The following is a 24,970-nucleotide window of genomic DNA, read 5'->3' on the forward strand; positions in this document are numbered from 1 at the left end:
CGTGTACTGACTTGGTTTTCTCAATGAAGGATCGTAATGTCCCTGTGTGTGTGAGCGAGATGGCTGGATTAGGAGAATTTCTGTTCTGTGGCTTGAGCGCTGATTGAGATCAAAGGGCAGAACCATTTAAAATTTCTCATATTTTTACTTCCACATTTAGTTGGGAGATGATGTAAGCAGTAAGAACGTCTGGGATATTAGTCTTTTAGTTTACCTGGTTAATTCGTGGAGCTTGATGTGTTTTGGTGTGTTAGGGCCGCACTGATTGCCATTGTAACTGCACTTGGTGTCGGGGACGCGTTTAATCCTGAGTTTCGTGTTGGGTGAGCTGCAATGGCAGCTCAACGTGAAGGTTCTTTGTCTGCGGATACTTGCGGAGCGGTAATAAGAGCTGACCTAAATTTAGCATCTTGGCATTTGTCTTGCTTTTTCCTTCTTCTGCCATCTCCTCTCTGACATTGGTTAAGGAATTGATTTCTTCATTTGGTGGAGACAGTTATTATCCCTCCTGTGTTTGCTAAATGTAAATGCTGCTCTTTTTGTCCAGCATGCTGCATTCTGAAAGCCTTGCTGCAGGCTGGATTGCGGTGTCGCAGGAAGGGTTTAGAGCACTTAAAAGTAAGGGAAACCACAAAAAGTTTGAGTGGGGGGGGGGAGGGAAGAAGGTTGTTTTGGGGCTGTATAACGCAGTTCAGCAGTTTGACAAACAGCGTTGTAAGTGGCTGGTTGCTTTTCCTGATCTTCGACGTGACAGGTGTAGATTTGCACGTCTACAGGAGCTGGAGTTGAAGAGTGAACGTAAAAGACTCCTGAGCCTCTCAACAGCTTTCCCTGTGCCCCTGCGGCAGCAAAGTCGCCCAGAGAACAGCCGTATTAAATCCTGCTGTTCTCTTGGGCTGCTGTTAGGCGATACTCAGGCGCTGCTCCGCGCGTGGGAGATGGGGTGGCCGCGCTGGCTCCCCGCAGGGCTGGCGCACCACGGCTCAGCGCGGGACGGCAGGACTGCGACCCAGACAAGGAGCTACCGCAGAGCACAAGAGCGCGGCCTTACTGCCCCTCTTGCCTTTGTGGCACTGCCCGCGGCCCATATGCCGCTCGGAGCTGCGATCGCATGGTTGTCCAGGTTCTCCCAGGTGAGCAGGGGGAGATGCAGGGGGTCAGGAAAGGACGACTCCCCACACAAGTGCTGCGTGCGGTGGGCTGCAGCCTACAGGCAGTGGGCTGCGGTTTGCTGCCGTACCCTTGCAGTCCGTGCTGACCCTCTAGTTAATGGTGTAGGCAGCTGCGGGCTCCTTTCCAGCCTTTGCCTCTCCGTCCAAACTTGCCCCCACGCAAACTCAGAACTTGAACTCTCGGTTTCAGTCGCACAAGGAGACGCCTTACCGAGGAGGAAGTGCGTGAGCTGGTTGTTCCTCCACGTATCCGTGTGGCTATCCATCTTTGGTTTGACTTTCGGCACCGCTGTTGTAGTTGCAGCAGGAAGAAGCGTGTGCGCTTGTTCAGTGGCATAAGCAGTGTGAAAGCTGCTACTTCTGCACTCTTAGGAGCATCATTTGAATTTGGTTTTGAGTCACAGAAATGGTAACCCATGAAAAAGGAGTTTGTAGGTTGGATAACTGCCTCCTAAAGAGGCAGTAGATGAGCATAAAAATGATTCATAGGTTTGATCTGATTCAGAATTCATGGAGATGTAATTTTCAGTTTTGGCCTACATTGCGGTCTTCCGAGTGGAAGCCAATATAATCGTTACCTAGAACTTGCTGCACCAATACTAAAGTTCTCAACAAAACTAACTTTTCTACACTGTTTCTTCAACATCTGATGATTGGAGCCTGTGAAATGCAATTCTACGTGGTAAGAAATGCTGTGAGCATCTGTGTGGAGCTTCAGGGATGATGAGGGACCTTTAGTGCATGTATTTGGCCCCTCAGTCGGTTTAACCCCCTGGTTGTCTACTTTTTGCGCTAATATTGCTGCTGCTGGAAAGTTTTATATTTTCATTTATTGTTTTTCCATTTCATTGTAACGCAAACGGTCCCTTGCCGTGGGTACAGCAGAACTGGGAGGAGCTGGAGGTGTCTCTGTGGATGCCTGGGGCCATGAAGGTGCGCGTGGTTTCACGCGGCATCCATTTGCAGGGGCCCCGGGGCCTTTTCAGCAAGGGACCACCACAGATGCCAGTCAGCGTGATCAGGAGGCACTGGTGTAAGGTGGAAGTGTCTTTTTGTAGATTTCTTTCTATGTACCAGTGGTGAAACCCTCCCTTATTTATCTCTCTGAGCCAGTGCGCTATCTGCCTGCCTTCCCTCTTCTCAGGCTTACCTTTTCCAGCCCTTCATTTGCTTTTGCGTAGGAGCCCGCTGAACGCCCCTCCTCTCCTTCTGCCGGGCTTCCCGGCGGGGGGCACGTGCCTGCGGCTGGGGGACGCTCCTGATGAGCAAACGAGAGCGTGGTGGCACAGGGACAAACCCAAGCAGTCGAGTAAGTGGAGTCGATAAGGATTTCACCAATCACGAAACACACAAAATCAATAGCAGAACAAGTTAGCAGCCAGTGGGAAAGGTTTTAGCGATAGCATAATGGATTTGATTTTCTCAGTTTTCATCAATAACGTGGCAAGTGCATTTAGCACAGGCTGAAGCGGAGCTAAGAGGATATCAAGCGGGCTAGCAAGAAAAGCTTTGCTGTTGTCACCTCTAGCACCAACAACCCCAAACAAGCCAAGGTTAGTGTCACAGCAGACCGTTAGCGTGACAGGGTTATCCAGCTGTTAGCGAGAGCGTTAGGATAGCTTCAGAGAAGTAGGGAACAACACCTTACCTCGTCTGACATCTGATACCATTTTTAGGTACTCCTGTAGTCGAATCCTCTTTCTCAATGAGATTTTTTTAAACTTTTTTTTAAGTAGTTTTTTTTTTTTCCTTGTAGATTAATTCAGCTGGAAATTTTGTTGCACCCTAAAGCTGAACATGCAACAAAACCTCCAACAAATGCCAGCCTAAATCTCTCAAGTTCTTAAGTGGAAGCTGGCCCTCTGTTCTAAGTAGCCAGCGTCACAGGCAGCAGTCGGGTGGCCTCGGGCATCCCTTGGGTGAGCACAGCAAGAGCGGAAGCGCCGGTGGTGCCGCAGCAGAGCCGTGCCTGCCCCCGGCCATGGGGCAGCCCATGAGCGACGGCTGGCACGGCCTGGACCCCCGCACTACAACCCCATCATCTGCAGCGGCAAAGGGGCACCGAAGTGCAGACAAGTGCAAACACACTGTCAATCGGAGCCAGGCAGCGTCGGTGAATCATTAAAGGCATGGCTAGAACTGCCTTAAGGCACTGAGAAGTGTTTTTTCTTGTAATAAATAGGTAATTTGTAATTAAAAGCTGCTGCAACTGAGAAGACACTATTTTTGGATGAAATCTGTGTAAAAACATCTGATTACAGAGATAACACAGTTCACACGTTTTTGTGTAATGTGTGCTGAAAAGGGGAAACGTGAGAGATAAAACGTTTCGTGAGATAAATGCGAGAAATAAAGCTAAGTGGCATTCTGGATGTTTGAATTACCATATGTAAGTCTTTCCCCTTGCTAGGATTCGGTTTTGAAATGCTCAGTGAACTAGCTAAGCTCAGTTAATTATATTTTTAATTACAGGAGAAGTCAAGAAATGCTGCATCCATAATCGCAAGAAATCTCGGCCTGGGGTGGGAGGATTTCAGACAACAGCGGTACTGAGAGATGCAAACCCTAGCGTAATGCCAATGCTGCGGTGTCCGCTGTCCCAAAACCTCCCCAGAAGACGTGCCTTAGCGGTAGATAGCTCCTAAACGTTCTGGTGAGCTTAATAAAATTTTGCTTTAGGCAAACGTCTTTCTGTCTACACGGTAGCGCTAGTCCTGATGTCGCGGCGTTCCAGGGAATTCGGCTGCGCTTTAATAGCTGTTCTCCAGCACGCGCTCAGTAGCAGCCTTACGTAAGATGTGCAGCCAGAACAGAAAATCCCAGAAGACAGGGCGAAAAATGCCCTTCGGAGGCTGTCTCGTCCTGCCGCTGGGAGGCTGGGTGCTGCCGGTGTGAACACTGAGCAGCTTCGCCGATTCGGGGTGCAGGTGCCGTAAATTTGTGTTCGTGTAAATCCAGCAGTGGGATTTTTATTTATTTTTTTCCTTACATTCAAACAAGGTAGCTGAAAGGGGATGGACTGCAGTAATAACACGTTTTAGTCATGAATATTAATACCGAAGTAATTAAATCAGATGACTAGGAGTTACAGGACAGGGAGATAGTTTGCGTGTCATTGAATCTGCTCCCCAGTTAGCGCAGAAATCCTTTCGGAAACGTATGGAGCTGTCAGTTAATTACAGGAGGGTTTAAAATAGCCCTTGCACAGCCTTGTTGTTCATCTTCCATTTATTGAAAGATGATTAAGTTTTCATTGCGGGGTGCTGGGTATGGGTTTGAATGACCAAAATCCGGTTTGATACACAATGATTATATTCCTGCCAGCACAGTGCAGGAAGAGCAGTATAACAAATGACTCTCCCCGTCGAAGCTGAATTTACCTTACCCGAACCTTCGTTGCCACACATCCAAGTACCGCTACGCATAACACGCTAAATTCTGGGCTGAGGCGAACCGCTGGCACTTCCCCTCCTTTACACCCTAAGAGTTTAACGTACGCGCAGCAGGATGTGACCTGCTTTAGGACCGTGGGTGCCAAGCACAGCCGAGCCAGTGGAAGCAGAAAACGTTGATGTGAACGGAACGAGGGGATGTTTGCATTATGATGAAATCGTGTTTTTCCGTTCTCTGGCTGTGAGGACGTAAGGAGCGGGGGCTGCTGCTGCCGGGCAGCCTTCTGCCCAGCCCCGCCTAGCATCTTCTCTTCGCGCTGCCCGGGGGCTAATGGCTGTGAACCCAGGCAAACAGTATTAATCTTCTCTCCCGATGCCTCCAGCCTCCCAAGTATTGTCAGCTTGGAGGATTTTGCTCTGCTTCCTCTGGGACGTCTGCTTTGCTCATCCACTCTATTGACAGTTTTCTCCAAAGTTAAACGATTGTATACGTTGGGTTTTTTTAACTTCCGTGGAGTAAGTAGCATCTTCTGTGTTAATGGGTTCATCCTTTAAAGTCAGTCAAAAGGAGGTCTGCGGAATCCCCGTGCTGAGTTTTTGCAGACAGCTATTATAATTTGGAATCAGTGTTTTTTGGAAAATGCAGAAAAAATGGAATTTCAGTTGTTGTGTTAAAGCACTGCTTGTGTTTATGTCAGTACTAGCGGCGTTGCGTCTCCTACTCTTTCTTTACTTCAGATACTCCCCTGGTCTTTAGACAAAATCCCTTCCACCTGCTGTATTGTGCTTGGTGCTCAAGCTCATCTGAGCGCGTGGAAGCGTGGGTTGAACCCCGGAGCTTCTGCTTTCTGTGGAGTTGTGGTCTGTTTGCTTTGCAGGGAGCAGGCGGGGAGAGGACCTCAGTCTTCGAAAAGTTCTCCAGTGCAATCCCACACTTGGCTGTGGGTTGTAACCCTCCAGTCTCTGCAAAAAAAACAAACCTAGGGAAAAAAAAGGAATCTGAATTTACCGTGACATCCTCAACCATTCTCAAATAGCAGAGGGTAATCTAGTTTAAAGAAATTATGAATCACTTGATGGGCGGAGATCAGGTGCAGTCACCCAAAAATGGATGACGCCAAGGCACAAATATGCCTTTGGCAGCAATGTAAGCATCTGATAAAGTTTGACACAACCCTAAAATATCTACTAGCTTCAAGAGTGTGGACGTCAAAAGAGAAAGAGATCAGCTACGTAAATATTGATTTCTCTAATAACATGTTAGAGTGAGGGATGTGGAGGAAGGGTGGATTGTCACTGAATTTCCCTAAAAGCAAGATATTACTGTCTCTCTAATAATTTGGAAAAGCATTTTAGTTTCAGCCCTGGAATGAAGCGCCACACGTGACCACACTGTCAATGATGGCAAGAGCACGGGAAGGTCATCTGGTAGGGATCCATTCCCGGGCATGGGAATTGTGCAAAGCTGTTGCCCCCGTCGAAGTGCCCAGCGAGGGCAGACGGGAGGGAGTGGGAGTCACGTAACGGAGAAGCCCCACGGGTGACGGAACGGTTCGCTTGGTTACCGCAGGGTCACGTCTCTGTGGTCACATCTTTTCTAGGTGTGGGCCCAAATTAATTGTTTGTCTGTTTTTGTTTGAGCGTGTTTGGTCTCAACATAGATAACAGTTTCTGGGCTATTACCCAGAGCGCGGTGGTCGAGCTTTCATGGTGTGAATACAGATGCTTGTTTTCCCTGGTTGTGTTCTCGGCAGACCTGGGTTTGGAAGTTTATCTATACGCACTCTACGGCTTGAGTTTAAGAGTCTGCAAATAAGGGAGGGCGTTTATGTGTACTTGCAGCTCTGCGGAAAGGAGCAATGTGAGATAAATCTGTCTGGGGAGGGATAAACCACAAAAAGGTTTTATGACTAATGACATCAGCTGGGGATCATCTTGTTTGCGCAGGTTATGTTTCGGAGCGGTGGTTGCCTGACACACTGTAGCATCTTATTAAATGCTTTATTATAAGACAACAGCAATGTTAGGGAAGTGATGGTAAGTTTCTGTGCTGCTTTCCCTTTGGGAGACATTTGTTTTCAGCTCAGAGACTGAAGCTGAAGCGTTACTAGCATCAGTTCATTCTGCTTCAGTTTGGAATTGCTTAATTGTCCTGCGAAAATTTGCCTGGGATGACAATGGGAGTGGTATCAGGTAACTATTTTAAGATTTGCTCTTTATTTAGAGCTCTTTACTGGTCTCCAGGCTGATTAAGAATAGGCGGATCATATAGGCCTTCCCATAAAGACTTAGAAGATGCAGCTTTTTTTTCTTCTTTTTTCAAGTTTGGTGACAGTGTTTCACTTTGTGTATTTTCAGTTCCTCTGTCTCTTACGTCCTTGACTGGCTTTTCTGCTCATTTTTTCCTCTAAGCTCATAGCATCACAGCATAAATATATTAATGAATACTGAAATATATATGCATGTAGTCTATGTGTCAAGAAGACTCACATAAATAAGGGTTTGCTAGGTGAAGCCTCTAGTAGATGACCTAATTTTCCGTTTTGATCAGATTACAAAAGGAGATTTAAATCACTGTTTCACACTGGAGAAGGGCTAGTGGAGATTTCAGAGCAGTCCTCAGCTGGTACGAGCAGGTGTTGGGAAGCTGGGAATGTGGTGTGGTTTGGAGCAGCAGAGATCTCAGCTCTGGACTCCCGACATACAAGTGAAGAAATAAAACGGAGAGGCAAACTTTATCCACTGCGTGAAGAGCTAATAAATGGTAAACCAGGAGATGACAAAAGACCCAAAGAGAATCCAGGAAGGAGCTTGTCTGAGGTGGGCTGGTGGGCCCAGCTGGGAAGTAGCACTTGAGGGTGAAGGCTGAGCCCAGGCCAACGTAGCAGTGAACTCGGAGCCAGAGAAGTGAGAAATGGCCGGCGCCACAGGAAGCACCTCCTTCAGTCCCCCCGAAACCGTGGCTTCACAGAGACCATCTCCTGTAGACAAGGACAGGGAGAAGAGATGAGCTGTGCGGGGAGCTGTTGCCTCCGCTAATGGCCACAACGGCGAGGGAGCCTCTGCGGCTCCTCCCAGAGGTGCTGCTGCTGGGGAGGAAGCTGATTTGATGGGAGGGACCCTGTCGTCTACAGTTAATTGAATAAGCTGTTCATCCTCTAAGTGCTCGTCTGAGCCAGGCTGAGCGGCTCTCCAGAGAGGCACCCATCACGCGCTATGGAAATCCTTATGCAGCGGAGCGCGCAGAACCTCAGATCACCCCTTTCCCTTTTATTGCACAATGCTATTTTTAATCCAGTGCCTTGCTGCGTATTAATCATTTTTGACAAATTACTTCACGTTGTGTAGATTCCCATGCACTGTCTGTGCGTGCGTGTTTCAGCCTATTGCAGTCTCGTAAGAGCAGTACGAGACGCCTCCCTTCCCATCACCGTTATTCCCTGGGCAGGCTGGCACAGCGATGAGGGATCAGGGGAAACTGTGCACAAATTCCTCTCCCAGTTTAAACCAGTAAACAGCTCTGCTGGCAATGCGGCTTTGCAGGGTTAGACCAACTGACAGTGCTGTCCCGACGCCCATGGATTCTGTACCATTAATCATCAGGGAGGGAATTTTACTAGTTACGTGGTAATATGAGTACAAACATGTTACTGCGATTGACGTCTTGGAGAAAGTTGAGTGGATCATGGAGTCAGAGGCACATGGGGGACTTCCCTCTGTATCCAAGGAGGTACAAGAGTCACAGCAGATTTCTGGACTTGAAAAGATACCTTCTCACAGATTTTGGGACTGAGAAGGTATCTTTTATCTTATTGCCAATGAGCGCTACTTTCTCAGGCATGTATTTCTCTTAGGTACAGGACTTTAATAGCAGAAGTTCTGTGTGACTCAAGAAATGTGTGATAAGAAAGCTCTCAGACGCTTTTAGGGATGGATCATGGATCTCCTCTTACGTGAAGTTCTTGGGAACAGAGCAGGCTAGGAGTGACTCGTGTTCTCCATAATCTACCAAATTATTTTATGGAGGCCAGTGAGGTTACTTGTGAGTAGAGCGGCCTGGATTTTGCCCTTCCACGAGCCGGCACAGCAAAGCAGGGCTGTGAGAGCGTGTCCTGGTAGGACACTGCCTGGCCCGCCTGGGGTGAGGAGTGGGTGCCGTCGTGCTGTCAGCCAGGCTTCCCACCCGCCCGGGGCCTTGGGGACACACATCTGCTTTCCAGCACAGGCTCGAGCTGGCACAACGCCTGGTCCCTAGCAGAGGCTGAGGCTTGAGCCTCCATGCTGGCAAGTGCTGTGTTCCCCGCAGGCGAGATGATGGCTTGAGGGGGTAGGGGGTTGTGTGCCACCAGACCCCTGCCACCAGGGCTGTGTGGAGGGGATGCTCTGACTGTGCCTTCCTGCAGAAGGGAGGACACCGACTGTGTCTTCCTGGGCTTTTCGGTGGCGACTCGTGGGACAACGCATTGCTCTTGTGGGATAACGCGCTGCTTTTGTGGAGCATCCCCAAAATACAGCTTTGGGGATGGGTTGGGAGAGCTCAAGCCTGTGCTGCCTTTCTGTAAGGTGCCTTGTGTCTGAGGAGGGGCCACCTCCAAGCACAGCAGTTTAGAATCCCAAGGCACCGGGAACTGGATTCATTCTAGCATCAGCGCTGTGAGCTGCTTGCACCGCCCTTGCGAGGCGCGAGCCGAATGTGTGATGGACACCTGAGGGAGGCAATCTGCTGTGAGTACGAGTCGGAATGGGGCACAGGCTCTGACGCCGGTAAACACAAGCAGATCTCTGTGGATAATACGAGTTTTTTTTCTTTTTTGATTTTTAGAATCAACCTTGTCCTATGTTAGGCAGCTGGAGGCAAGAGTAAGACAGCTGGAGGAGGAAAATCGCATGCTGCCCCAGGTGGGTGACATCCGTTGGTGGGAACGGTAGCCGGCAGCTAGGCAGCAACGCTCGAGCCTTCGTGCTCGAGGTGAAACCGTATCGCTCGTCACTTGACGTCACTGCGTTTGAACACTCAGGCTGATCATCTGGATAATCAAGGGCACTCACAGCTGTTTGTTCATCTAGCTTGTGATTGAGTGGGGTATTTATTTAAGACTACGACAATGCTTTCATTAATTTTTCTCCTTTGCAGGTCTTGATACTTTGCTAAGAAAAATTCACTGGAAGCTGCTGCTTACAGTTAATTAATTTAAGGGTTGAAAATCCCATTGAACCGACCCTTTATATTCTGGTTTTATTCCAAGAGCTTCTCGTTATTAAAATACCAAGTACTTCTTATAGTTAACCAAAATATTTTGCTTTAAAAATGCAAATGTTTTAATAATAATTGGGTTATATTATTTTTAGTATTTTGAGGAGTATATTAGATACGTAAATGCAAGGCTGAAATTAATTTGAATAAATAAGCAAATATGAAGTTGAAGGTTTTCCCAACATGTTTTTAAGAACGAAAAATTCTGAGGTTCATTAAGAATGAAAGACACTTGTATTTTTTTATATAACACACACAAACCAGCACGCATTTCTTTTATATTTCATTCAGTAATCCTTAGGAACATCCATAAAGTCTCCAAATGAAGTTGCCCACCGGAAGGAAAAAGAAGTTGCATTTTGTTTAAATCAAACACTAGTTTAAACGAAGACGTTGGTCTGAAGAAGAAAATAGCTTTTTATCGAACATAGTACCGTTATTTGAATGTAAAAACCCCGATAACAGTGAAATGTAGGAAGAAGTAAAATCCGCTGGCTCTGAAGCCGTCATTTGTGTAAGCCAAGATCAGCTGGAAGATCTCAGCCTGAGGTTAACCATTTCCTTTCTTAAGGCAGATTTTATGTAAAGTGTGGTGGTTTTTTCCCCTCACCTGTAACATGACAGTTGGAAGGGCCTCTGTCTCTCGTTTACCTCTTCACTTGCTAGCTGGCGTTGAGCAGTTTATGTAGCTTGTACCTTCGTTTGTTGATCTGGCAAAGGAGGGCAGCAAGAACAATTAAATGTCTGTCCGTTAGCGTGTATGCAGCCTTCAATAGGAAGGGCAAAGGTGGGTCTTCAGCGCTAAAGGATATTATTTTCTTGTCAAGAACGGTGCTCAGGGCAAACGTTAACAAACCTGCCTGAAAAATGCTGTTGTGGTTTGTGTCGGGTCTGGAAGAATGCTGGGGAAGGAATTGTGCAGAATGTTCTTTGTGGGCGCAGTCTCTGGAAGTGGCCGTGTGCTTTATGTGGCTGGGGCTCGAGGCGCTCGGGTGGAGCCCCGTGAGCTGCATTACCGGCTCTTGCCAAAGGCTGGAACACCCACATTCGGGGTGTTGAGTTCGTTGAAAATCCCTTAGGTGAGGTGCCAAAGCCAGAAAATAGCGCTTGTGAAAATAGCACCTAAATAGCACCTAAGAGCGAAGCTGTTGCGGAAGTAATTGAAACAAAATACGCTGATTGTGGGGTTTTGAAGGGGAAATGCTAGGCGAGCAGGACTGCAAACTGCTTTTGGTTTTTGAATGCACAGGTCAGGGTGTCCTATGTTTGGTTTTGTTGGCACACGGATCTGTAGTGGAGTTCTGAAAAATCTCCCAATATCTGTGGATACTTTACTGTAAGAAATAATGAGTGACAAGGGTTCACGTTTCCGGGCTTATTTTACCTTCCCCCTGAGGAAAGTCATTGCTTTGGGGAGAGGAAGGAACGGCAGACACCAAGGTAATTCCGACTGTGTTCGACAAGCTCAGAGTGACGTTTGCGTGAGTCCGTTCTGGGGGCTTGTTGTGCCTGTGAGCACCACCCCAGACGTGCTGTGCGCGGGGATCAGGCCCTCGTTCAAGGCCACGGACACGGGAGGGAAATGCAGACGCTCCCGGCACTGGTTCGATTCTGTTTCACGGGAGGAAGGGGAGGCTGGTGGGCGTTAAGCCAAACCCAGCGCTTTTGACAAATCAGCTGAAAATACATGATGAGCTCCACAACTAGGGAAGGTTTTTGGCACAGCTCGTGCCCAGTTAGAGTGTCGTGCCTTAACGTTTCACCAGTGTGAAATGCCCTTTGGTCCTTGCCCAGCGCCTGGCGGGCGGTGCGCTGGGAGCTGCAGGACTGCACTTACATGTACGAGGTGATGCCCCTGTGAGGGCTTTACTTGAGGAGTCCTGCCTTGCTTCCCGAGGCTTTTCTCTCTCCTCCTGCCATGCTTTTCTGCTTTTTCCTCTCTGCTTCCAATATCCTTCTTTCCCTCCTTTTCTGCTTGCGTGTCACTCGGGAAACTGTGCGGGCACACTCGTTGACACCCTCCTCAAATAAATCACTCCTTTCATCTTTCGCGTAGCTGTGGTTCTCTTCCAGTTTCTTTTGCTTTGCTTGTCTCCCTCCCTCCGTACCAGTTCTCTCTTCAAAACCCCACAGATCTCTAATGCAAAGGTTTTATTAATATTTAGTGGCAAGAACATTTCCAGAGAAAATGGATTTAAGTGCTGCCATCACTGTTCAGATGGAACCTGAGTTTTAGTTCACTCTGCTGCACTGAAGGGCTGCTTTGTCAGGGGAAACGGAGAACCACCGCCGAGTCAATATTTTAGTTTGATCAGGTAATAGGAAAGGTATAAAACCGCACGTATTCACTGAAGCCTGTTAATGTCTCTTCCTGTGCTGCACCGTCGTTCTGGTGGCAGCTTGGAGCATAGCAGTGGGTTTAGAAGCTGTGGGAAGCCGTACACGGGCTGTAGTTTGCTGTGTTGGTGAGAGCTGTAATTAGCTGTTCTTTTTTATTGCTGCTGTTCCTTTTTTCATTCTCTCAGATAGCATATTCCAAGATACGATCCAGACATTTTCAGTTTCTGGCCACAAATAGGATTTTTGTGGAAGACAGCAGGTACTTCCCAAGATGTACGGTGTGCAGCTGGGTCTCCTGTTGAGAATGCCGCACTGTGCCGCTGCGCCCGAGCCCGGGGGTGTGCGGCTTCCCAGGCTCCTGTCGGTAGGGCTGCGGGGCAGCAGTGCGTGGAGGCACAAGGACCTGAACAAGAACATCGCTGTTTGAAGGATGGATTTCAGGCCAGAGCAGTTCCCCCGTGGGGCTGAGGCAGGAAAGCTCTCTGCCGCGCAGGGCCTCTGGCAGAGCTGCCGCCTTCTGCCGCCTCAAAATGTATGTGAAACTACAGCACTGAGTTTTACCGCTAACATTAAAAAAACCCCACGTGATAGTACGGCTGGTGCTCTAGCCAGAGTATAGTCTCTGTGTATATTGTAATGAAGATACTCAGCAATAATTAAGAACATACATAGGGACCAACAATGGATTCAGATCCCATTTACGGCTTCCTGGGCCGTGATGGACTGTTATGTCAGCGAGTAACTTCAGATAACTGAAACCAGGAGCGTCCTCCCAGACTTGATGTGGTGCGTAACTGCTGTCCGTGCCTTCTGCTGCGGGAAGCGAGCTTGGGATCTGGCAGCCACATGTCAATTAACCAAAGATATCCCTGAAATTTTGTAGGGATAGTATTTCAGGGCTGATAAGCTCAGCTGAAATGTTATGGAAATGCAGACATCTGTCATACAATGACAGTGAATGCATTTGCAAAAGATATTCTTGGCAAGCCACGCAATTTAAATTGCTTCAGTTTTTATTTGTTTTCGTGGGAGGAGGGAGCAAGAGGCAGAGATGAAGAACTGTCAAGACACATACCCCTTCTAACCCTTTGTCCTCGTAATTTAGCTTTACCTTCTAATGAAGGGGAAAGGAAGCATCGCTGGGGTGCTGCTCTCGGAGCAAACAGGCGGCGCGGGGCAGCAGAGCGGGCGGCTGGATGCGGCACCAAAGGCAGAGGCAGGTGTGGTGTTTGGCCGAGCCCTCCTGCTCCCTCTCGCCGGGCTTCTCTGCCTCCGCCTCCTCCTTCCTGCCTTTGCAAGTCTTTTGGTCCTTTTCCGTCTCTTTGTGTTGTTTCTCTTTCAATTCTGCTGTTGCTTCAGGCGCTTTTTGGGGGTTTTGCACCCTTGCTAGCCTTTTCCAGTCCTGGTACGTTTAAGTGTGAAATGGCAGGCATTTTTAAGCGCTTCCAACATTTTGCATTTCCCTCTTTCTTCCCCCTTCCATTAGATTATCACATTTTACATCAACGCATTTGCAAATCTTTCAAAAGCCTTTTTTGCTGAGATCGGTGGTTTTTGTTTTCCGTGTACATGGCATGGTTTTAGTTATAAATCTAATGAGAAGATGGGAGCTGTTTGGATGGTATTCTTTTTGTAAAATCAGTGTCACTCACGGGCCAATAATGTTTGTCTCCTCCCTCCCATAGCATGTGGAAGAACAGGGAATCCTTCAACCAGAATGTAATTAAGGCCCATTGAACAAACCCATGTTACCTAATCATGTCATCAAATATTGGCTGCAAGTAAATCAGCAGCATCCACCCGCCCTGTTCTTTCACGTGCTGGCGTCCTCAGTTTAAATTAATAGGTCATTAACCGAGCCGCTTCAGTTGAGAACAGGTGAGGTTCTGAGCAGAGTCTTTGTCTCGGGCGTCCCCAGCACCGCGCTGTTCCCGTGGTTGGCGTGGGGGCTGAACGGCAAGAGCTCATGGGTTTGATGTGGCAAAGACACAAATTCAAGAAAAACCTGGTCTGCAAAAAGAGCGGCAGTTCAGAAAGAAGAAGAGATTATTATTTTTGCAGAGTAATTTCCCGAAGTCAAGAATTACTTTTTACTCATGTTTTTCTAGGACAGTCTGCTGATTCTTCCAGTTTTTAAATAGCGGTGGTCTTTTACGCGTGGCCTCCCAGATTTGGAGGTGCTACAGCCCGCAGCGTTTTTCTCTTGCAGGTTCATTAGCAAAAGAGGTTTAGGAAGGGCCTGCCATTTTCAGGTTGTTTCTGAAGGTGTGTAGCCAGCGATGGCTTTGGCCACTCGGAAATCTGAGTATGCTTAGTATGCTATGAGGGTATGTGGATTTTGGCAGCAATGTGCAGGAGTAGAGGTTTCTAGTGAGGTCTTTGAGAACAGGAATTATGGGGAATAACTACAGCGTTTTAAAGTTGTGTGTTTTAATTGACAGGAATGCTCCCTAAAAAAAATTGTTGCTGTTTCGTTTGGTGCGTTACTAATCCAGCAGAGCAACGCGCTGGGGCTTATCGCTTTCTGGTTTTCCTTTCTCCTGCCTGTTTGAAACAAGCTGACAAACACAGCCCGCGTTTGCTTTGAGCTAAGGGGGAAATGGAGGGCTGGGGAAATCAGCCAAGAGCTTTGGAAATCAGGTAGTGATTGAAGTGGCGTGGCAGTTACCCAGCAGGAAGGATACGCTTCCCGGTAAACCGCTTGCCCCTGGGGTGAAGGCAGCTGCGCGTGTGCTGAGGTGGGTCTGCCATGGCGAGTGACCAGAGCGGTGCCCGGCGGGCAGGGAAGTCCTGTTCCCTCCGACGCGCCCGTGAGGTGCCTCAGGGTGTCCTCGGGGCAGAGGTGGCGGGTGTTTTTTCCTCCTCGGCTGTCCCTGCGCGCTGTGGGCAGGCTGCCAGGCGGGCGGCAGGCGGCATCCGGAGGGGCTGGCAGATAAACTGCCGCTGACTGGGGCTGTGCAGCGGGCCTTGCACTAGAGCCGCTTTCATCCGCGACTGCCCTTATCAACAGCATGGACTGAAAAAATTATGTTTCCTGCTAGCTCAAGTAGAAAGGCTCGTGATTAGTCCTCTCCCTCACAGTGTGTCCTGTCCTTCACAGGGGTCTTCATTCTGGCTGTGACCGGGGTGCAGGGTTTGCCTCTGGCGCTCGGGGAGAATGACCTGAGTAGCCTCAACGTTGTGCAGTGGGAGGGAGATGCTACATTTCTATTCATCTCATTTTTTGTGTTGTGGCATTACGGGGTTGAGTCAGATTTCCTGTGCTTTCTATTCACTAGAGTCGCGTGTTGGCGTTCAGTATTTCGTAGATGTACTTGCAGCAGCAAACGGAACTGCAATTCGGTGATTGCGGTTCCCTCTGTTATCTTTGTGGCAAAATGCACAGGAGATACTACGTCTTTTTTACCTGCTTCAGACAGCGTGCTTTCAGCAGCGGTATAATCCGCGCACCGTAAACGTTAGACTCGGAGGAGGCAACGTGCAGACCACGCTTCAGCTTGGCCACAAGGGCTGGATGGGGGCAGTGGGGAACGTTAGCAGTGTAGGATGAGCAAAAACCCCAATGCTTTCTCAGACATTGGCGTTGTGCAGCACTGTGTACTCAAGATACTTAAAGTCGATACAGATTTCAGCGCTACGGAGCCACAACTTCATCCCTTCTGTCTGGTCTGGTTCCACTTCCACAACTGTGTTACTGGATGGTAAATGAAAAGGTCTGTCCAAAACACGTGGACACACGGGATGCCCTACTTCGAGTGGCCGAATGCCAGTGCTGCGTGTGGAGCTAGAGAAGAGGAGGAAGGGAACAGGATTTCTCCTCCCATCCTCAAGGTCCTACCTAGGATCCAGTTGTAATCCGGGTTGGGCAGGGGCAGAGAAGGGACTCGGTGCAAGGAAACACAGGTCCAGTTCTGGTGGAAGGTTAAACATTGTCATGCCGCCCGCTGGCAAGAGCAGCTGTGATGATGGGTCTGAAACGCACACTTTTCTCCTCTCTTGAGACACCTTGTTTCAGACACCGCCGCTTTGGCAAAGTGCCTTTTCCTCCTGTTTTGCATCGCTGCCTCAGAAACTGGTCATGCAGTCAGTAGAGCTGAAGTGTCTACAGGCTCGCAGGACTTGCTGAGGAACAGGAGACACGTCTCCACGACGGTCCCCTCCCCATCATCTGCTGGAACAAGCCAAGGAAGGCAGAAGCTGCAGTGCTGGTGTGGAATGGCCTCACCTGAGATGAGAAGTCCCTGAGCTGCGGGATGGGGCTCCAGGGCTACAAAACCAGCCTTGTTTTTTAAGAAAAGCTTCTGTCTCTTATCATAGACAGGAGAAGGAGGGAGAAGGACGTCCACAGGGGAAATACTAATTTTCAGTCCCCTACCAACACGTGTTGAGAACGCTGTCTGCTCAAAGCAGTCTGTTCACGAGTTTCTCATTCTCCTGGAGGGAGACAGCCATGCGCTAGGAGGGGCTGTGAAGGACAGCTGCCTGGAGGACAGGCCTCAACTCTGACAGCGGCACAATTTGCAGGAGTTATGGATTTTCTCATATTCAGGGTGTTTAGATGCATGATCTGTACTAATTTTCCAAGCCTTTTAATAGCGATATTTATGTTTTCCCATTCAAAACTGACCACAACCTTTGCTGGCCCTGGAGTCAGTGAAGAAACAGAATACTTTGATTTATAAGAAAACCCAAAGCTGACTGAGGGAATTTATCCTAAACCAGAATTGCTCCAATCTGCTTTATTACCCCTTTTCCTTCCTCTTTCATTTCCTTTCCCAAAGTGTAGCATTAATCCGCCCAGTCACTAACAGATCTATAAATCCTTCCCAAAGTCGGTCCCAAGCCTTGCTGGGTACCTCGCAGCAAATTGACGACAGTCGTTCAGCAGTGGCAGGGGTTGTCTCTGCGGTGCCCCTTCGGCACTGCTGCGGGCAGCGCGGTGGTGCTTTCCAAGGCCTGGTCTATCCCGACGGATCCACGCACAGCGTATGAACTTGCTTCGGACCGCGCTACTTGTCAGTTACATGTTGTCAGGCAGACTGGGTCGGTGAAGTTCAGCCTCGTGTCATCTCACTGCGGCCTTTTCCTCCCACCCCCCCTTCCTTTTCCCTGTTGTTTAGCCTATAGACGCCCCTAGGAAGGCTGCAGGGTGCTATGTGCTTGCTCAGCGGGGCAAATTAGTGCCCATTGGGGCACTGGTTCTGGTCGGAGGCTCTTTCCACTGTCATTATTTTTCCTTCAGAAATGCATTTCCCACGCATTCCAGCAGGAATTAGCGCTACATTATTTCTTAATGTTTCCTACAGTGTTTCTCACTCTGTAAGAAAGGAAATTTTCCTCTCTCAGTCTTTGAAATGTTTTTCTTTATATTTCTCCTTTTTTTTTCCTTTTTTTTTTTTTTTTTTTTTTTTTTTTTTAACAAAATTCTGCATGAAGGCTGACAGTGCAGGATGACATTAGAAGAGCGGGTCAGGTTGAAAGCCCCTTGGAAGGGCGTGCTCGGGCCGGCTCTGCACCATACCCATGAGTGCAGAGGGTATTCTCAGCCCTGCTCCAGAGCTGGCTGCCGGCTCAGGTTGCCCCCGGCACTGCAGTTGCTCCAGGGGATGCTCCACGTCCTGCAGAGCTTGAGGTGATGGAGCTGTAAGGGCTCAGGGAGCTCGCATTTGTTTGGCAGTGTCCTGAGGAACCCCTCCAGGTGTCTGCCGGGAGGAACAAGCCCCCGGGGCTGTCACTGCTGGGTATAAATTGGGATCTCACAGGCAAGCAGGGGCCGTGCCCTTGCGCTGGAGCAGCCAGAGGCAGGGAAGAAGTGAGCTGAGAGCCTCCCGGGGCTCCCGCCTGCTGCCCTGGTCGGCTGCGGCTGAGCTTGTGTTACAAACCTTGCAGCAACCTTTAAAAATGTGAGTTTTGTTGAAGGAACAACCTCCAGGGTTATTGGGATAAAATTAGATGTTCTCAAAACCTTCCTCTGGAGCTGAAACCATCTCTCTGAACCTCGCAGCACTTTTGTGAGGCAACGTACGTACACAAGAAATTTTGTGACTGTGCCCTGGTTTTGCAGGCAGACACCCTTGAGGGCCAGAGAGTTTGGGTGACGCTTCAGCTGCCTCTCGTGGACCTTTGGTACTGTGGCACAGAAAGAGGGGGACTTTGGAGTGAAACATGCCTTCAGTGCTTCTCAGCCTTTTTAAAGAAATTCTTTTTACAGAATTTAAAAGCCTTTTAAATTGCCATCTGTTTTAATTAGTTACCAACCCTTTTCTTTATTAAAGAGTTTTTAATCTTTTGCGAAGGATGCCATTAGGATGCCAGGAGGGGCGGAGGGGAGTTACTGCTCTGCAAAGGAGCCAGCTAGCGCCACTGGACATGGCTCAGCCTCTCCGCAGTCTGACTCAGTGGTAAATGCCCTGAAGGTAACGCTCCTGCGGTACAGTCCATGCAAAACGTCCTGTCTGTTACTCCACACGTGTCGTATTGTCCTGGCAACATCCCCGTGGCCACCACTGGGATGTTACTGTCGTGAGTGGGGTTGTTTTTCTGTTTGTCACTCATTGCATCTGTGGAGCTTGTGTTTCTCGGGGCAGGGATCCGGCCCCTGCCGTGGGGGTGACACCAGCTGCAGCTGCTCTCCAAGTGACTTACACCGGTGCAGTTTTTCTTTGAAGCTGAAAGCGGTGTTTTCCTGAATACAGAAGTCTTTCTACTTCATCTAGGATGCATATTTGCTCTCCAGTGGAAAATAACGGATTCCTGTAACCCGTGCAGGGAGAGATACTTTAATGCAAAGCTAAAGCCAACGCACGTGGTATATTCATAATAAAAATAGCAGAACTTTGGGCTGAAGACCATGCATCAGGATCCCAAGGTCAGTGTTGAAACTTCTGGGAGAGCAGCTGTGATTTACTCCGCAGCCAGGGTTGAATCGCAAAGACCTGCGCTGCATTGATAAACAGCAATTGGCGCTAGCAATCAGAGGGACAAATTTGTGAGTTCTTACCTGTGTCAGCAGTGAAACTGTTGCCATTAAGGAAACGTAGAAAGCCGTTACAGGAGGCAGTGGTTTATCAGTGATGTGAATCAAGAGCTGGCCGAGTCCGCTGTCCCACCGCAGCCCGTGCGCAGCTGTGCCCCTCTGGGGAGCACTGCGGGCTGCTGGGGGCTGAGCAGAGAGCGTGGGCGTTGTAGGCCTGTCTCCTGGTGCTGCCTCTGACCTCACTCTTCTCTGTGGTTTGTGCACGTCTTCTCTCCTGTGCTTCACTCCTTAGCTACACTGCTTTGATATTCCTTCGGTTAAGCGGGTGTTCTTCCCACCTACGCAGACGGTGCAGGACATACTGTTTTTTTGGAGGAGGTAGGTTTGCTCTCCTTCGGGGGGAGCTGGAAGGGACTTTTGTAGACATTTGCTTGGTTTTTGAGCTTTGTGGAGACGCACAGTGCACAGTAAGAGCTCAGTAGTGCTGTTGACTTGCCTGGACATCTGAGTTAATGAGCAGAGTGATTATCTTCCACATGGCTGGGTGACATTGGCTTCTCCTCTGTGAAGCCTGAGGAAATAGGTTTATGCAAGTGAACTGCGCACAAATTAGAGCAATCAGATCCCTTCCTGTAACATAAAACCTGGCGTGGGGCTTCACCGCAGCCACCTCGCCTGTGTTTCTGGCTTCCGCACGGGAGAGGCGGCAGCAGAGTGCTTGAGCCCCTCTCCGCAGGCACACAATTGCAGGTCCCCTCTCGAAGGTCCACCCTTGACCAGCGCGAATGGCCACCCCATTGCAGGTCCCTTCTCGAGTGGTCCCCGTGGGCAGCTCTCTGCCAGCGAGCGCGCTGGTCTCCCCCTGGCGCTGGAGAGGTGTGACGAACCTCCCTTCCCGGCTGCTTGGGAGAGCCCAGCTCAGCCGTACTCCAGGTCCTGCCTGCATCTTCCATGTATTTCACCAGCTGGTGCCTAGAAAACAAAGCTAAGCCAATGAATTTTGACAAGAGATCATGAATAATTATAAAAAACCCCGCCTTTTGTAGTTCTCTTAAAATACATGTTGGCCAAGACACTTCCTTGAGTGGAACATTTAACAAGAAGCTTTTGACAACCGGCAGTAGCTGGTTGGTGTAGTGAAATATTTGAACAATGGCTGATACCTTGGCTGCTGAAATGGATTGATAAGAAATACACAGAATTTAGTTGAATATGATGTGAAAGCCCAGCTTTTAGTTTGCTAGGAGGTATTGCAGCAGGCGGAAGTAGATCTAAATGCTCCTGTTCTATTCGAAATGGAGAGCGAGGCATCAGCTAAACGGACTGCCCGACCTTCCCTGTTCCCAGGCAGGGAGGAGACCCTGCTCTTTCCAAGAGAAGCCCGCGGGCTCCATCCTGCCCTGCTGGGAACGCTGAGCTCCTGCTCGCATCACTTGGCAGAATCAGATGCAGGAGGAAGAACAAACCAGAGTAAGGAGCCTGCTTCTCTTTACAAATTTGGCAATTTGGAATTCCTGCAAAAGAAGAAACAGTCTTTATTGCAAAACCTCACCATTGGTATACGATCCCCTTCTGCACAGCAAGAAATGTACTTCAAAGGGACAGATCCACAAGAAAGTGGAGGGAGATCACCGCTAAAACTAGCGATGGTTTTTTTCTGAATAACGAGGAGACTTAAAAAACCCAGTAATTGCCTGTGAAGGCAGTGGTGAAAGAGAGAGAAGAGCTTTGCCGCAGCTGGGCTGAGAAGGGCTCTCCCATGACCGGGTCCCTCATCCCGGGTGGCTGAGAGGAGAAACTGCCGCGTGTGTGCCGCGATCCTCCCTGCCCCGCAGTGCCTGTGGGATTATTCCCTGTGTGCACGTGGTATCCCTAGGGATATGTAAGTAGTGCTTTCGTATGGCAGGATGTGTTTCTTTCTTTCTGGGAGTTGTATATGGCCAAAGTGCGTGCTCGTGCATGGAGATGTGCCTATTGCCCACGGGTTTGCTGTGCGGAGCAGGGTGTGTGTTCCCAGGGTGATGACGGTTACCTCTTGCGACAGCGGGGATAACCAAGGGCACAGCTTCGCCTGCGACACCTGCACTGGCCTCTCCTGTCCTGAGCCCAGCGTCACCTGCTGGAGACTCCACTGGGCCAGCTACAAATTAAAGTGAGCTGGGCTTTCATCAGAGGCAGCGCCTGGGGCTAAGCGTGGGAGTTGCTGCAGAAAAGTAACTCTTCTGTGCCGCCCAGCAGGTCAGGCGAGAAGATGCGATGATCCCTCCGGCCCTGAAACCCAGAGCGCTGTGATCAGTCTAGTTATCTTTAAATGCGGTTGGTCAGTTACATATGTACGCCCGTACTCAGGAAGGACTCACGAAAACCTAACTATGCTACTGCCCTTATTCCTGGCTGCAAAACAGATTTGTAAAATCACATTTCCCTTTTTAAAAAACAAAACAACACAGCTTACCCTTCTCTTGGAAGCTGAGGAAAATCTAGATCAGCGGGCTGTTAAAGACTCTTCACATTCTTACCACTACCGTAGTGAGACAGAAAAAGCTGCGGCTGGAGAAATGTGCAGTATAAGTGCTTAATTTTACATTCTGTATTGAGCCTGGAAACACCTGAAGATGCAAAGTAGTTTTTTTTTTTTAAAATGCTGACAATGTGCCCTTGAAGATCTTATATGGAAATTAAGTCAATTACTGTTTCTGTAATGCAATTACTGTTTTATTAGGAACGCCATGATTTTAACATGTTGGTTAGTATTGATCAGAAAAATCTATGTGTGATAATATATCTGCGATAAAGTACCGTATGACTCAGCTGAACCGAATTTGTCCTTCGTAAGAATAAAATTTGGCAAGTATGATGAAGTCTGGCAGCCTCAGTTTCCCCATCCGTACAGTGGCACCTATATATTTTCCTGCCTACGCTATTCCTTTGCAATTTATGGATAAAAAAGCAGTTTCTAACTAATACATATTTAATAGTAATCCATAAAAGTTCTCGTGATGTAAGTGATGCAAGTGGTGCCACTTCTAAAATGCTAATATACTAAATTGGACATGATCGATTCATTTTTGTAAGTCCCCAAGTCCCCTGTACTCTGCCTTGTCTCTGGTGCCCAGCTGTTCAGAGCTCCGCTCCTGCCATTGAAGTGCTGCCTTTTCTTCTGACTTTTATAATCTATGTCTGATTTGACTATTGATAAATTATTATACTTTTAAAATAGTTGGTTATTTCCTTTCCGATTTTACTTTTTCTTATATCCCTCTAGCCCATGTTAAAACTAGAGTGGATTTGTGATAAGCTAATGATTAACGTTTCTTTTCTTTTTGCATTCTCATTGCAGTTCCTCCCAGGTTGTAGCTCCCCGTTGTGCTTCAGCTTTATGCACTGTGGGTCTTTCACATGAAACATTTGCCACGGCATCGTTTGCCTTTGAAAGCAGTGGAATGATGACAAGTTTCATTTGGGGCTCTATAATCTTGGCTCATAGTCTTGATTGGTACCAAAATGCAATTTTGGATGTGTTACGTGATCCTGTTGATGTTTTATTACGATAACGGCGGTGGGAACTCTCTCCTCAGGATCTGCGTGTGGTATTGGTACCACCTCAACAGCAATGTCTTTGGGAATGGGTTTGCTTTGTATTTCCATGCTTGCCTTGTCCTAGGAGAACTTAGCAGTACGTAGCAGCAGGTTTCGAGGCAGTTTGTCGTGTATTAGTGAGCGTGGAGGTGATTTCAAAGCACAGGAACTGTCGGGATTAAGCCTGGAGGGCTGTTCTTCGTGGTTTCCCTCCGGCTGCCGGTAAGTTCTGATCACAGCGCCGCTGTCATCTCCAGTCAGGTGCAGGTTCCTGCCTGCCTTACAGGGAGAAGACCTCTGTCCTTTCACTCCTGGCTGTTGGGAGTAAGCTAGAAATGGATCATCATTTGTGAAGATCATCGCCCTCAGAGCTGTCCTTTATTCAGTCACAGTTTCTGCTGGAATTTTGAGAGAGGTTTTTGGTACTGGGCTTTTTACTATCATAACTATTTAAAACACGTTCAGGAATGCTCTGGAGGTACACTTTCTTTTGAGCGCTTGTAAACGCAAAGGACTTCCATTAGTGCTGCGTGTGACAAGTCAGCGTTGAACTAGTGAGCTGGGAAGACGACAACCCTACATGCAAACCCCAAGCGCACGTGCAATGCAGAGGGCCAAAGAAACCCATGCGCAGAAGGCAGCAATGTGTACAGCTGTGGCGACTGTGCCAAGAGCTGTACGTATGCCAGCACAGAAGGAGAGTGCGGTGACAAATCTGCAGAAATGTAGGTTATCATCCCGTCTTTCTGAAAGGCAGGCAAATCAAATTACTGTGACGCCTTTGAGACCCGGGTATCTGTTGCACTGTATGCACAAGCAAAAGTGGTTGCTGGTGAAGATTTCTCCATTTCCTACCCGTAAAAATGGCAGGAGACTATTCCTTTTGGCCACATCTTGTCAATTCTGCGTAGCCTGTCAGCTCTCCAGGGCTGGCTTGTGTGTGTTTGTCCATTCCTAGCAATCAGGGGTCATTTGTTCAGCTGGAAATAAAGGACTTCGGGAAGTGTCAGCTTTTCATTTATTATTGTGTCAGCATTAGCTGCTTGGTAAATATCGTCTAATGTTTATTGACCAGAAAAATTGTTGAAAGGCATCTGTAGGTACAGTGTGCCTTCTCACAAAAGCTATCCAAGAGACCTTTCTTTTTGATAATATCAAGTAAGGAAAATCAGCAACAAAATGTTGGAAAGAAACACCTTTCTCATTGTATCCAGCCCTCTGCCATTTCCCATGGCTCTGCCGTAGACGGCTGATTCGGGAGGTTTCACCCATTTTTTGTGCTTTCAGCATGGCAGTGTTTCACAACAGAGCAAACATAGCTAAAACACATGCATTTTTATGATGGTAATTTCTGATTTCAGGCTGCAAGATTCTGGTTATATGGGAAGTTCGCAGGGTTTGAGTTATGCCCACCTGTTAGTATTAAAGACAGTCACCTTTAAAGAACTTCAGTGTGTTTGGCCCTGTGTAGTAAGACTGTAGTCTTACTGCTTCGAGTCTTGGAGTCTCTCTGGTTTTCGTGCTTACACTCAGGTTTTCTTCAGCAAAGGCTCAGAGGAAGCGGATTAATTTCCCATCTCTAGCACAGAACAAGAGTAGGACCATGGGGTTGTTCTGCCTTCGCTCATCAGCTGTCGGAACCAGGGCTGGTGGCCCCTTTTCAGGGTGTGGGCTGCTTTGTGTGCCCTCACGCCAGCTAACGCGGTGCCTGGTCGCTCCTGGGCTTTAGCCAGGGTTAAAATACAAATAAAAAATAATGACTGTCATACTGCTACAGAGATTAATTGAGTGATTTAGTAGCAGTTGTACCTTAGTTGATTGCTAGTTGATGGTTATTAAACAGAAATAGTCTTAAATTGCAATACACGTTATGGTGGTAATCACCGCTCCCGTTCCTTCTGGCCCCTGGTAGAGATGCCTGGTGATAACGGCACAAGCAACTGGTGCTCCTGCTTATCATCGGTCAATCTTCTTATAGATCATTGTAAAATACTTTCCTTTTTTTTGTTTGTTTGTTTGTTATAACTTCTCTGCTTTTTTAATTCCATAAATGTAACATGGAGGTTACGCAGTCATGAATTGGGAGTAGATGTGAATCTGAGGAAGGAAACCTTTATAACGTATAGTCCACACTAAGAACAAAATTGCGAACTTCTGCTAAATTGTAGATTTGTCTCTGGTCCCACAAACCCCACAAGTATGTATAGAACAGTGACCACGGGCCCAATTCCTCTGATGTCAATGAAGAACAAATTAA

General features: G+C 48.2%; 1 protein-coding gene across 12 annotated transcripts in view; it reads left to right on the forward strand.

Moving 5' to 3' along the window:
• The window catches only part of CCDC85A (coiled-coil domain containing 85A), a 173,072-nt gene that overhangs the window by 48,243 nt on the left and 99,859 nt on the right, over positions 1-24,970 (forward strand). For 4 of the 12 annotated variants that reach the window (XR_008465252.1, XR_008465254.1, XR_008465253.1 and 1 more), the window contains exons 3-4: positions 9,387-9,463; positions 18,455-18,574. The exons of 3 other annotated variants lie outside the window; for them this stretch is intronic. Coding sequence is in view for 2 of the 9 variants with exons in the window: in XM_054194163.1 (XP_054050138.1) it covers positions 9,387-9,463; positions 18,455-18,574 (197 nt within the window). In the remaining 7 variants the exon portion in view is untranslated. Of the gene's footprint in view, positions 1-9,386; positions 9,464-13,263; positions 13,379-18,454; positions 18,575-21,584; positions 21,700-24,802; positions 24,805-24,970 lie in introns of those variants that run through there. 5 more of the 12 variants (XM_054194168.1, XR_008465255.1, XR_008465256.1 and 2 more) reach the window with 5 other exon arrangements.

This window comes from Rissa tridactyla, chromosome 3 (assembly GCF_028500815.1).
Source record: "Rissa tridactyla isolate bRisTri1 chromosome 3, bRisTri1.patW.cur.20221130, whole genome shotgun sequence".
In the NCBI taxonomy this organism is placed as follows: Eukaryota; Metazoa; Chordata; class Aves; order Charadriiformes; family Laridae; genus Rissa; species Rissa tridactyla.